At 41.0% G+C, this 14,597-nt stretch overlaps 1 protein-coding gene across 1 annotated transcript; it reads left to right on the forward strand.

Moving 5' to 3' along the window:
• Positions 1 to 2,563: 2,563 nt before the first annotated feature.
• Positions 2,564 to 13,522, forward strand: ARHGAP24 (Rho GTPase activating protein 24; the record flags this gene model as incomplete). The annotated part of the gene is made up of 5 exons (XM_010015917.1): positions 2,564 to 2,696; positions 4,960 to 5,033; positions 5,861 to 5,982; positions 10,261 to 11,329; positions 12,797 to 13,522. Coding segments are annotated over 5 exons (1,642 nt in total), but the record flags the coding sequence as incomplete, so codon positions are not given.
• Positions 13,523 to 14,597: the final 1,075 nt, after the last annotated feature.

The raw sequence follows: 14,597 nt of genomic DNA on the forward strand, positions 1-14,597 counted from the left end.
CTGGGACGCCAGTGTGCTAACTTTTAATTGTTCTTCAGTAATTTCTCTCAATCAACCTGTTTGAATCTTGTGTTTTGGAAAGGCCGCTCTGTTTTATGCAAATAGGCTCTGGCAAGATATGGTTCAGTTCCTCAGCAAGGCCTGAAGATAATATAATAATAATAATAATATCTTCATAAAGACCATCAGTGCTGAGCAATCAGAGTTAAATTCTCTGCAGATTGACAGTCTGTGCTCCCTTTCATGTTGCAGTACAGGGTACTGTCCTAAGGCTGCCAGTTCACACTGCTCTCTGTGGCTGCTGCTGTCTTTCAGAGTCTGACTAGCAAAAGTCTTTCCCTCTGTATTTGTTTTTTCCTTTCCTGAAGCACTGACAACTTAGGAAACTGAAGATGTCTCTATAAAGTTTGCTTCTTGGTTAAGGCTGAATAGTGGCAACTGCCTGGGCACGCATGCCATGGTTGTGCTCTAAAAAGTAGCACCAATGGCAACAAGATATGCAAGCAACTACCTGAAAGATTGCTGCAGTCTAGGGTTTAAGCTTTTGGGTTGTGAAAAGAGCTTCGTTAGCCAGGATGCCAACCAGAGCTTCAGTTCACTTAGTTTGCATCTGGATTGGAGGGTAGGTAGAAATCAAAGGTTAGAGCCCAAACCTGAGCTAGGATTTGAAATCGCTTAACATAGTATAACTATGTCTAGTTTCACGTATAGTACTGACTATGAAACACCCTTACATATGTTATACATGCATCCAAAGAGCATGTATAACAGGATTCTCATTTTGGATCCAAGCCAGTCTACAAGTAGAGGGTTGCATTCAAGGAATTAGAATTTGAACCTTCCTTAAAAATGTGTATTTGCATTAGTGCTTTGCTTAAAGAGTTTCTCTAGAAAATGCTTTTTGAATTTTGGCTGGGAATTATTCATGATTGAAATAGAAATGTTCTCTGGGAATTTATTTCAAGGAGGGGGGTGGTGGTGGAACATTTAAATATATACAGTGCTTTATTGTTTCTCATCTTCTGTTTTGACTTACATTGCTCATACCATACCACATTAATCTAAGGTTGTTCCCATCATTCTTGTTAAGATTTAACTTAGTAAAAGCCATTATTGTTTTAGCAGAGATCATTCCAAAATAATGATTAACATACCTCTAGCAAAGCTTAAGTGTGTCAAATACCAACAGTTCCCTTTGAGGGACTGTGAGTTTAAAAAAAGTTTCTTTAAAAATGTTTAAAAAAAAGAAAAAAAATTACACAATAATGTACATTGTAGAAATAGCTGTGCATTTTCTGTTTCTTATGAATGAAACTAGCATAATTTAGAATCTGCAATCTTGATATTTTTCAGAAGTCAGAGGGAAAGGTATCAGCTTGCAGTACAACTCTTTATCTAAACAAGGGAAAAAGCATGTAGAACATTCCAGTAAGGATTTGAATAAATGCCTGAATAGCTAAACTCAGACATGGAGTCAGAAGTAACATAAAACCTATTTTTTCATGCTAACTTGTAGTTTTTTATCTATTTCTATTTATTTCTTTTCACAGAAGTACTCCTAAGTTACCACAATGTAATTTACACACCACAAAAATATATAATCAAGTTTTATTGCATATTCTGAACTTGTGATTTTGATCTTTTTCCCAATCTTACTTTTCGTACGCATGATAAACAGCCTAGGCTCCTACTAGATATATCCAAAGAAAACTAAAGTTTCTGCAAATGTAATTATGAGAAAACATTTGTCATACCAGGTTTTTGACTGTCAGCCCTACAATGTTACCTGTTGTGTTAGCACTCAGACGTTTTCTGTTTGGTGGCTTGCAATGCCTTAGCTCACTCAGTACAGGATAGAGCTAAAACTCATTTCCCGTGGATTTATGTCTCTGTGTGCAAAGTATATCCAGGTTTTTGGTGTAATGGTACAGCTAAAAGGCACAGTACATTCTGTGGGAGCTCATAGGAAAAAGAGGCATGCCAGGAAAAGAACTGCAGGGAACTTTCAACTAAACTCCTGTGGTATATATGGTATCCTTTAAAACTTGCTTACTTAATACTGATACCAGAGCAGATGGTGATACAATGGAATTGAGACATGCTGGACATGCTTTGGGGGCTGGGCCCGCCTCTGATAGGACAGTAATCCCCACTGTATAAATAGAATGCCTGGTTGCTAGCTCAGGTGAAAATGAAAAGCATCAGTTAAGATGGATTTTGCATGCCTGATGTGAGATGTCTGTTAGGATCTTCTCAATACCTATGCCTGCAAACAGGGCCTTATGTGTAATTACTCATAGTAATAAATCAGCAGAGTTGACAGACTTCCTTGCAGGTATCCTATGTTCCTTGTAGGACAACACACACACACACCCTCCTCCTCCCCCACCCCCTCCCAATAATCAAGACAAAACAGACTGCAGATGTGATCTATACATGTGTATACTACTGAAAAGTAAAATCTAGGGTGACAGTGGATAAGCTATGTGGCAGTTTTTCACCCGTCAGTCTCACAGTATTATCTTGATTCACAGTAACAACTTCTTGTATTCCAACCCAACAGCAATACAGATGTGCACACAGTGGCATCGCTGCTTAAGCTGTACCTAAGGGAACTCCCTGAACCAGTCATACCATATGCAAAATACGAAGATTTTCTTTCCTGTGCCAAAATGCTCAGCAAGGATGAGGAAATGGTGAGTTGGCAACTTGGGTAAAGCGAAATAAAAGGCTGGCATGTTATAACCTGTTCCAATTTTGAGGAGGAAAGAAACTAGTGATTACCTGTCTTAAATTAAGATGTGCATCTATTAATTGAGGCTGTTTTTATATGAAAATCATTGCCACCTAGCTCATTTGGAAATCTAAATAAAGACCCATAGCATAAACTTAGCTGTATTTATTGCATGTTGCTGATTCCAGTCCAAGTAAACATTACTGTGGTCAATAGCTTCCATTTTGCGTGGAAGAAGCTTATATTTTTATGCATTATCATTCTGAATTGTAAAAGGAAGGGTTTTGGTAGATGCTGTTCAACTTGTGCCATTAAACCAGGGCTCATTTTCTTTTAAGTGTCAGGATTTACTTTTACTTTTAGACAACTTTTAATGACTTTTAATTGAAGGCCAACAGACTCTACTCATTGCTTATAGTTGAATCAAAAGGCCTCAAAAAGATAGAAGGTGGGCCACTGGAAGTGGGCCACCTTCCAGAATCTTCTAAACCAACAAAACACGAAAAAGCAAAATAAGAGTTCTGACTGATAATATGTGCCCTGCAGTTGCATGGGCATAGATATATTAGTCTGAAGACATAAGAAACTTAAGTGCTTGTTTTTATGTTGTTCTGTGTGGCTAATGAGGTCAACCCTGCTATTTTCTTTTCAAAGTAAATATAAATAGCTCATTCTGTTGATTTCAGTCCACTCCCCATACTTTCCAATTTGGTTACTCCTTTTCGACATTTCAAATCTGTCTGGAACTGGAACCTCTCCTACCTCATCTTCTAATTAATTAAGATGAGTAGGAGCCCCTCTTTTCTAACCAAAAGACCATCTGCTTTCTGAGCCTTCAGTTGATGACTGCCAACAGCAGAGGTGGTAGTTGTTCCCATCTGATGGAATGGAGGGTGGAGAAAGATCTGTGGCAAACTGGCTTCTGTGGTTATAATGTCTTTCACCCACTGACATCAGATTGGTTTCTTCGCTGTTCTTTACGGCTTTCTACTAGGAGCAAATTTTTGTCAGCTGCTTGCAAAAGGTGGGAGTGGGCTATTCAGCTGGTTGATTTGAGCTTCTCTTTACACAAGTTATGGCAGGGGACCCTCAGAGCTAAAGTTGCAGCTATTTGCTTGTGCATGTTGCGAATGTCTCTGATGCTTGATAGCTCCAATTCAAAGGCACCTGACAGCTCTTTAGTGAGGTATCATGCAGTTTATATTTGCAGAGGTACTAATTTTCAGATTAAATTTTTAGTCACTTTATATTGACTTCATCCAGTATGTGTTTATGTAGTTCCTCTGCAACTATGCCACAAACACTTTATAAAATTCATTTGAAAGCATGTTCAAGTTACAGTGGCCATTTGGTTCTGGAGTTGGTGCTGGCAGTCTGTGAAATACCGTACTATAGCTGGTGAGCCACTTCAGTCCTCTTTATGGTGGCTTAGCAGTGTGGCTGTAAGGCTGTCTGACTAGATTTTCAGTTGATCTTTCTCCATGCAGAAGTTAAAAGCACAGTCACTGTTAAGGGAGAGAGCTGTGCATCTTGGTTTTTTAATTAGCACACAGCCAGCAAATTTGTGCACAGTCATGATCCACACATATAGATTTGCATTTTTTTTTCATAACATATTGTAATCAAAACCCTGCTGAAGCTGGAAAAGTACCAAAAAAAAACCTATCCTGAAAAAGGGTCTAAAGGCACTGGTTGGTAGGGAGCACAGCCAGGATCTGTTCCCACAGGGCACAGAAATTAGCGTGTGATATTCTGCTTGTCCCGTTGCTAGGTGGGCACACACTAAAAGAACTCTTTATTGGTCTGAATCTGGTATGGGACATTACTGGGTAATATACCCAGATAGGTTCTCATATGAAAATGCCAATTAGTTCAAACCAGAATTGTTCCTGGGAGCCTCAGCCTTGTTATCAGCAGGAGGAATGGAGCTGCTGGGCAAAAAAGGAAAGAGGGAAGGAGAAGGGGAAGACAGGAAGAGACCAAGTTATTTATTTACTTGTTTATTTTTATCCAGAGTTAATCTTTGTTAGCCAAACACAGCTTTCCTATCCAAGGATTCTACAAGCTATTCCTGATGGTAACCTGTATATATATAGCTTTTAATGCTGCAGCCTCAGTGATGTGTTGACTGCCTTGTAATTGGAATTGCTGACATTTTTTTGATCTCTGGTAAAATACTAAGAAACTGTGCCTCCCACTCTTTTTTTTTTCCTTAAACCTTAAAGGGCCTGATAGAACTGGTGAAACAAGTGAAGAGCCTGCCAGCTGTCAATTATAATCTGCTGAAATATATCTGTAGGTAAGTGCTCTTGCAAGGATATCACTATGGTATTTATACCTGCAAGCTGACAGGCAAAGCTGTCTGTGTATGTGCCCAGAAGGGAGAGCATTACTCAGAGTCAGAGGATTGGTGAACTTCAGTGAATGCACTAAAAATACGGGTTTACTGCATGACTTACTACTAATTTGCTCTATCAAGGTGCACGAGTTATGACTTCCCTCTTGTCAGGAGTGCAGGCTGGCACTCCACAAGAAATGCAAGAAGGTGGAAGTTTATATATTCTGTCCTCTTTATAGGATGCCAGATTCCATTTCTAACTGCAGTTATTGGCCCTGGCTGTACTCTCCTGTCCTGGGTTCAGCTACAGCAGTCATGCCGCTGTATTTCAAGGATACAGCATGGTATGCTTGAAAACTGTCTATATCTTGCAGTATATAGAATAGTTTCATGGATATATCTAAGATTGTAAAAATCATGTCTTGCACAATTGCAATTTGTGAACTTAAAGAAAGTTTTAAGTATTAAAAAGAAAATCAACTTTTTAAAAATTGACAGTTTGCATTTTGGGCATGTTCTGTGAGCCAAGTAGATGATGAATTATGCTGGAGAAAGTTACCATCTTCAGCAGAGTTGTCTTGTAGCCAATCCAGATTGAGATTTAAATTTTGTTACCAATATATCATTTTGAAGAAAATCTGAAGAAGTTGAGGAGAACAGCCTTGAGCTTTCAAAGTGTTCCATGAGGATTTGGAATGGAAGACTTGAACTATCTTAAGAAAGCATCACATGCTTTAACTTTTTTTTCCTTTTTACTCGCTCCTTAAAGGCCTCTTTCTTCCTCACAGATTCCTTGATGAAGTCCAGTCTTACTCAGGCATAAACAAAATGAGCGTGCAAAATCTTGCTACTGTTTTTGGTCCCAACATCCTTCGCCCCAAAGTGGAAGATCCTCTGACTATCATGGAAGGTGAGCTTACTGTACATAACTTGTAATAGAAATAAGGAATGTCTTTAGGTTTATTAACAGTGCATAACAGTCCATGTAATATGTGCAGTAAGTTCCATGTGACTTTTATAGACACAGAATTCTTCAACCTGAATGAACTTCTGGGTTAAATCTTGCAGATTACTGTAAAAGTGACTGAAATGTGAGCATTGCAAACAGACTTTGCATGAGATTGTGCTGCCCTGGCAACTTCACTAAAAATGTACTTTTTTTCTCAAAACTTGCTGCAAATATGGCATGTTTTCATTCAGCACGTGTGGTTGGAGTGCAGTTAATATTTTAGCTGTGGTTTTTCAGGGTGAGAAAAAATACATGTTCATACTGCAGTGATCCCTGTCAAATCCCCCATGAGGCAGTGTGGTATATATTGAATGCCTTCTGGCACGCCGGTGATCAAATTGTCAGCGGTATTCTGTTATTTACAACAATGTTCAGCTGTAACATTTTGCTGTATTAAGACAAAAATATGGCCATGACAATCTCCTATAATAAATCGTGACTTTAACTTTCCATAAAGTACATGATGCCTTTTCTCCCTTCAAACACTTTTTTCTTAATATTTGAGATTTACTTATCTTTTTCAGAAATCAGGGCTGTACACAGATTCTACACTGAAAATTTTACCAAAACTCAAAAATGCAGTGTCCATAGTTTGTTTGAGAACGTGTTGATATCTTCTTTTTCTGTATGATGCTTTTTCTCTTCCCCCAATACAACAATTTCCCATACACTTTCTTAATCTACTTGTTCTTCTGAAGACTTAGGTTTCCTCCTTCTTCCTTTTAATTCTTAAAACAACTGTGTGGTTGTGAACAGAAACATGATGTTTCCAAATCATGTATGACAGCAGTGAATAGCCAGGGTTAGCTGTCTGAACAGCAGTTCAGAGAAGCCAAAAAAAAATAATGTGGAAAGGTTTTTTAAATATAGAATCACAGAATGGTTTGGGTTTGAAGGGACCTTGAAGATCATCTGGTTCCAACCCCCCTGCCATGGGCAGGGACACCTTCCACTAGACCAGGTTGCTCCAAGCCCCGTCCAACCTGGCCTTGAACATTGCCAGGGATGGGGCAGCCACAGCTTCTCTGGGCAACCTGTGCCAGTGTCTCACCACCCTCATAGTAAAGAATTTCTTCCTAATACCTAATCTAAATCTCCCTTTTTTCAGTTTAAAGCCATTCACCCTTGTCCTGTTGCTACATGTCCTTGTAAAAAGTTCCTCTCCAGATTTCTTGTAGACACCCTTTAGGTAGTGAAAGCTGCTCTAAGGTCTCCCCAGTGCCTTCTCTTCTCCAGACTGAACAAGCCCAGCTCTCTCAGACTGTCTTCATAGGAGAGGTGCTCTAGCCCTTCAGTCATCTTTGTGGCCTCCTCTAGACTTGCTCTGACAGGTCCATATCCCTCTTGTGTTGGGATCCCCAGAGCTGTATGCAGTACTGCAGGTGGGGTCTCATGAGAATGGAATAGAGGGGGAGAATCACATCCCTCGAACCTGCTGGCCATGCTTCTCATCTTAATCATGCTTCACGCTTAATCATCATGACCACTTTAACGTCTGGATTCTTATTGTCACAAAGAATTGTTTGATTATGCATTTGACTTAAAATGGTTTGCAAGGGCAGGTGTCCGATTTATGTGCATGTTTATTATGACTGTGCATGAGCATCATCAAACCTCTGCAGCTTCAAATACCCTTAAATCAGCTTTTGTGGCTTCCCCCTGGTTTCTGTACATACTTGTCTCAAATGCACCGTGATTATCTGATACAGGGGTGAAAAGATAAGCTTCACTGTGCCATTGTAGTCCTAATTTATGGATCTTGCATCATTTCCCAATGGTATTTAGAGAGAGAAACACAAGAGAGTTTCCTTCTTTGTCTCCTTCCTTTTCTACCGTCTTGCCACGTATCTCTCAGGAGTTGCATTTGTGTGTGTGTGTGTGCTTTCTCCCTATCACTTCACTTCAAATCTGTCTCTTTGTATCTACAGAACTGCCAGACTGGCTGGGATAATAGCTTCTCTTACCCTGACACTGCTGTAGAGCTTAACAGTCCAGTAGATAACTGCAGTGAGTGTTTCTCTTGGTCAGGCAGCAAACTGTCCTTTTTTTATCATGCTTTTGCATTAACTAGTACAAAAGTACTTCAAATTGTTTGATAGATTGGAATTAGTGAGAGATATCACAGAGCTGATTTATGCCACTGGAGTCAGTGAGAATGGTATTTCACAGGATGACATTTACTGATGGGATACAATACATCTTCAGTTCACCTGGGGCAGTCTAGACAAATAGAGAATTGGGATAGGGAGAGAGGAGTTAACCATTCCTATATAAAATTGAAGGGAAATTTTTTTAACTAATGAGAAACACGTTTGATGAATCATAGAATCATAGAATAGTTAGCGTTGGAAAGGACCTTAAGATCATCTAGTTCCAACCCCCCTGCCATGAGCAGGGACACCACACACTCAACTATGTTGCCCAAGGCTCTGTCCAGCCTGGCCTTGAACACCTCCAGGGTTGGAGCATTCACAACTCCCTTGGGCAACCTATTCCAGTGCCTCACCACCCTCACTGTGAAGAGCTTCTTCCTTATATCTAATCTAAACTTCCCCTGTTTAAGTTTAAAGCCATTACTCCTTGTCCTACCACTACCGTCCCTGCTGAAGAGTCCCTCTCCAGCACCCTTGTAGGCTCCCTTCAGATCCTGGAAGGCTGCTATGAGGTCTCCACGCAGCCTTCTCTTCTCCAGGCTCAACAGCCCCAACTTTCTCAGCCTATCTTCATACAGGAGATGCTCCAGTCCTCTTTATCATTCTTGTGGCCCTCCTCTGGACTTGCTCCAGCAGTTCCATGTCCTTTTTGTGTTGAGGATACCATAAGGAGGTTTATGACTCCACTTTAAGTATAACTTCAAGGTTTGACATGGGACAATGCTGATTTGTAATTGGACTATGCATACTTAAATGTAGAAGAACAAAGACTGTATATCAATTGGAGCTCATTGCCACCCTGCTCTTTGCTTTTTGGAAGATACAGAGTGCTTTTCTTGCACAAAGTCAAACATGCAGCTATGGGTAACCATACACATATAATGAGGATGAAGAGTTGGTTTTGTTAGGTTCAAGAGAGATTTTCCAGAATACCAATTATGAAGCAATTTTTTCCTGGCCAATGCAGTAGTGAAAGTTGCCTGAGTACAGTGCAATGTTTGTGTAAAATCCTGGACATAACAGCTAATGTTCCAAAAGGAATACAGCTAAACGTGCTAAGTAAATTTTCCATCAGAACAGCATAGTTCTAATGTATGAATTTTCTTTAGCAAACAAATAAACAGGAACGCTAAAAAAGATGTTGTCAAGTACCTACATTGAGTTGGCTCTTAGTAGTTGTATTTTTAAAAGGTGCAGTATGAAGAACTAGAACATTACAAAGGAGTTGTATGTGAAATGATATTACACAGTGGGAAGTTATTGACTAGAAGAACACAATGTGCCTCTGAAGACTCTCTGGGAGCTGGAAAATGGGGTGGTTATTTTAGCTACCTTGACCTTGTTCCTGAAATATTCTTAGTAATCCTTAATGAGGGTCTGCTTAACAAAATAAAGTTGCACATCTTTATTACCCCAAGTCCAGTTGTAAATGTCAGTGTGTAAATTACAGTGCAGTCAAGTGGTGTGCACACCAAGGGGTGGCTCCTTAAGAGGAAAGGTGGCCATTTATTACAGCAAGTAGCAAGCTGTGCTTTGCATTAGTTCCATGCTGTGCTATAATGTGGCATAGTTTCAGCAGCCGCAAATCCCTTGCCTGCCCGTTTTCTGTTAAACTACCAAACAAATGTGCTGTGCCAGGATTTTAAAAATGATTGCCACATTGAGTTGAAACACATCATTTGCAATGGTGTTATCCCACTTACAATGATGTTATCTATTATCTCCTCCTGTGGTCTTCCTGGGATGCAGTTACTGTCAGGGTAATAATTCTTCACAAAAGTTCCTGTTCTTAAAGGTCTGTGAGTCTTGCTGGCTTGATTTGATGGAAGGAAAAGGTGGTGCTGATCTGGCCCATTTGTCAGAGTCACCTCAAGTGTTTTAAACACTCAAGGTGTTACACAGGTGGATGAAATGTTTGTATAAGCTGATTGTTTACTATATGTTTGTGGAATCTGAAAGCTAAAATATATTTATGCCTTAAACAAAACAGGCCATTAATGACCATGTGCTTGGTATCTACTTTCAGGTACAGTGGTAGTCCAGCAGCTAATGTCAGTGATGATTAGCAAACATGAAGAGCTGTTTCCCAAGGATGCAGACCCTCAGATGGGACCCGAGGTATGCAACAACAACAACGAATTGCCAAAGAAAGCAATTGCAGGGCAGCTGCAGAACAAAGAGAACAACAACACCAAGGAGACAGCAGTGAGGCGCTGCTCTTGGGACAAACCTGAGTCTCCCCAAAAGGGAAGCATGGACAATGAGTCTCCAACTGCTCTGCCAGGCAGCAAGACAAGCAGCCCCAGGAACAGCATCCAGAAGCTAGATGTCACCAGGAGCCCACCACTCATGGTGAAAAAAAATCCTGCTTTTAATAAAGGCAGTGGCATTGTCACCAATGGGTCCTTTAGCAGCTCTGTAGAAGGCCCTGAGAAGAGCCAGACCTTACCAAACTGTACCCTGCAAGCCAGGAGAACATCGTCCCTGAAAGGACCGGTGACTAAGATGGGCACACACAGCGTGCAGAATGGGGGTGTGCGGATGGGTGTTTCCAGCACAGACGGGCACAGCAACACCCTCAACAGTCGGACCCCGGGCTGGGTGCCCAATGGCTACGTCACACTGAGGGACAACAAGCAGAAGGAGTCGGTGAGCGAGTCAGGCCAGCACAACCGGCTTTCTACCTATGACAATGTCCACCAGCAGTTCTCTATTGTGAACTCTGATGACAAACAGAGCGTGGACAGTGCCACCTGGTCAACATCCTCTTGTGAAATATCCCTCCCTGAGCACTCAAACTCCTGTCGTTCATCCACAACCACCTGCCCTGAACAGGACTTTTATGCTGGTAACTTTGAAGACTCTGTGCTGGATGGACCACCGCATGAAGACCTCTCTAACCCGGGTGACTATGAGAACAAAAGTGACAGGAGGAGTGTGGGGGGCCACAGCAGCAGAGCTACCAGCAGCAGCGATAACAGCGAAACATTTGTGGCCAACAGTACTAACAATCACAGTGCTTTGCACAGCCTGGTGTCTAGCTTGAAGCAAGAGATGGCCAAGCAAAAACTAGAGTATGAAACAAGGATAAAAAGGTAAGACAGTTTTGCTTTCCCATCTCACTGCCTTCTGCAGATCAAGCCCAAGCAGTTTTCCCTCTTGTGATTTACTAGCAATCTTCACTAGCTGCAGTCATTGGGTGCTCACCACTGAGTTTCCCATCTTTCAGTGTTGACATACTCTGATACTGCTTTTGTGATATCATGATCCAAAGGGGTTTGTTTCAGAGCAATTCATTGCCATGGTTGAGACATGCTATCCTGTTGTCCTCAACAAATAAAGCCAGAACCGTGTGGGTTTCTGTCTAATCTCACAAAATCAGTAGGTTCTTACAATGTTTTCATTAGTTTGATGCCTGTTCTCCAGAGATTGAGAAGGGCAATTAGGCATCACCTTTCAGTGAAAACAGTGCCATCTGTAGTTATGAAGACTGGGAGACTGCTGCAACTCCTTTACAGAGTCCTTGTTCCACTCGAGACACCACTGCATCTGGGAGTTAACCTCTGCTCGTAGTCCTGTCTCTGTGCTGCTGCTTTGCCTAAGCCTTTTTTTTCCACAGCTCAGACCTGTTAAAAAAGGCAAGGAAGAGCCACATCTTTGCCTACAGATAGTGTGGACTCTTCTCACACACGATGAAGTTACCAGGGTGGATGGCCGTAACGATCAGCGAGTAACCTTAAAATCTGGACTTAGTATTAACTAGTGCGCACAGCAGTGTGGAGCTGAATGCACTCTCTTTGTAATAAAGGTCCTTCCATAAAGCTGTTCAGAACTTGTCTTCTCACCTCTGTTGCACAGCAGCTCTTTGCATTGGTACCTCTGGTACTGCAAGTCATAGCTGGATCACAACATGGGGAGAGCTACTGGCAACAGTAGCTGCCAGCAAAAGTGCAGCATACAGAATATTGCAGTCTTTCACCCACAGAGGTATTTTCAGCTCAGTAAATAGTATAGTAGAGCTTTTCTTAGAATGTTTACTATGCATGATGATTGTGTGTTTGGTACCACTAGGATTTCTAATGCTTTCCATTGGAAAGCTGGATCTGAAATAAGGTTATAATTTTTGAAGTTGTTGATCCATACATGCAAAGAGATACAGAAGATAAATCAGCTGAAGAAAGGAGATTAGCAGCAAAACAAAGGCATTCAGGGCAATTTTCTGACTTTGTAAGTGACAATAGTGCAACTACAGCAGGAGCTGGGTATCAATACTTCCAGAAGTAAAAAGGATACTTAGCCTGTTTCTGAAGAATTAGATGGAGCCGTTTGCTACTGTGCACCTTGCCAGTGGCTTTTACTAGGCATTTCCTAAACGAGCTACCAAAGAGATTGCCTTATGAGAATGGTTCATTGATGAAGCCATGGTTTGTAGTTACACCTCTCAGAAATTCAGTCTAAGCTTTGTAAATGAGAAAAACATGAATTTGGCGGTGGTGTGCGTTTCTGCTCAAGTGAGTGAGGAGTGCCGCTCAGGAGCTGTCTGCTTTTATTTCATTTTGCAGCTTGGAGCAGAGAAATCTCACCCTGGAGACGGAAATGATGGCCCTGCATGAAGAACTGGATCAAGAGCGGAAGAAGTTCACAATGGTAGAAATCAAAATGCGCAATGCAGAACGAGCCAAGGAAGATGCGGAGAAGAGAAATGATATGTTGCAGAAGGAAATGGAGCAGTTTTTCTCCACTTTTGGAGAACTGACAGTGGAGTCTCGCAGACCAGAAAGAGGCAACACCATCTGGATCCAGTGAGCATTGGAAGTGTTGACTGTGGGACTTTGGGGAAGGGCTTGGGGGTATTATACTGTATCAGGTGGCTGGTCACCTGTCTGAGGCTAGTACTCAACATAATGTTATAAACCCTTGAAGGAAGAAATCATACAGACATTAACCACTCATATCTACGGTGTGTACTTATCAAGTTATACTCTTTGAATGCTTCATGAGACTACTGTCAAGTGTTAAACTGGATATGTGTATATAAATTTAAAAAAAATCACCTTAGAGAGCAAGAAATATTTTAATGCAAGTCTTGTATTTAAACTGGTAAATTGAAATGTTGTTGCAATCAAGCTTTATATCAAGGCTTTTCTCCCTTGCACTTAACATATAAGCTATTTTTGGCATTGTGTTACCATCAGCTTATTTTGTATATCAAATGTTTTTTGGGTTTGGGTTTTTTTTTTTGTTACCCCTCTTGCTGGGGAGTGGAGATAAACAGATATGTTACAGTATATGTGCCAGTGATTAACCCTGATTTGCGTCACTTCTAAAAAGACAGTAGGAGGAGAAACAGCAGCACACTGTGGGCAAAATAAAGCAGTATTAACACAACTGATGGCCAGAGTAGCCGTACCAGGGCAGCTGTAGCATAAAAATTAAATGAGGATATCAAATCAGCAAAATTGCAGGCAGTGGCGAAAGGGTTAAACAGCTGCTTGTTTGTGAGCAAATGTGGATGGCAGAGCAAGATTTTGGGGGAGAGAGGAAAAGGGAACTGTAGGGGAAGTCAAACACATGACCAGAGCTTTTTGGGGTACCCTAAAGAAGCCTTGTGCCAATCACTGCAGCCCAGAGCAGGAATATAAACCAGTCGTTACAACCATATTTGCATCTGACTCACCTCTGTACTCTGCTTGAAACTGAGTCCTTTGTATAATGCTGGTGAAGGGGCACGCAAGGGGCATGAACCGGGCATCATGATGAGTGCTGAAAAAAGAACAAAATAATTATGTCCAAAGTAGAAATTACTGGAGCAGCTGTGCAACAGACAGCAAACAAGGAAGAAAGCACATTAACACATTCACCACCTGTATTTGCAGTGTATATTAGCAAGTTATCATACTGCCTGAATGCCTCATGAGATTACTGTCAAGTGATACAACTGTGAAAGTTTTCCAGGCTGTCAGCATCAGCAGGGGAAGACCTGGAGGGGATAGCCTGGAGCCTAACAGCGTGCAGCGTGCCACTGAAAAAGAAACAGCAAAGCCGTGCTATAAATGAAGAATTTGTTTGGCATCTTTTCATATAGTAAGCATAACTGGTATTTTCTATACTATGTTGAGGATGTTTTGGTTTCATTTTTGCCTTTAGGACTGCAAGCTGTATTATTAGAGAGGGGTATTGAGATGTCTTGGCTTCCCTCTAGTGTCTCTTGAATATATTGCAATTATTTTTTAATACCAATAGAGAAAGAACAATGAAGGTAGAATGAGAGAACATTTTTTGTTATGTATCTTAGTCAAGTATTAATTAGATGTGGGAATTATACTGGGAAGCAAACATGAGGTTTACATTTCAGAGAAATAT

This window comes from Nestor notabilis, unplaced genomic scaffold (genome assembly GCF_000696875.1).
Source record: "Nestor notabilis isolate BGI_N333 unplaced genomic scaffold, ASM69687v1 scaffold5986, whole genome shotgun sequence".
Taxonomy (NCBI): domain Eukaryota; kingdom Metazoa; phylum Chordata; class Aves; order Psittaciformes; family Psittacidae; genus Nestor; species Nestor notabilis.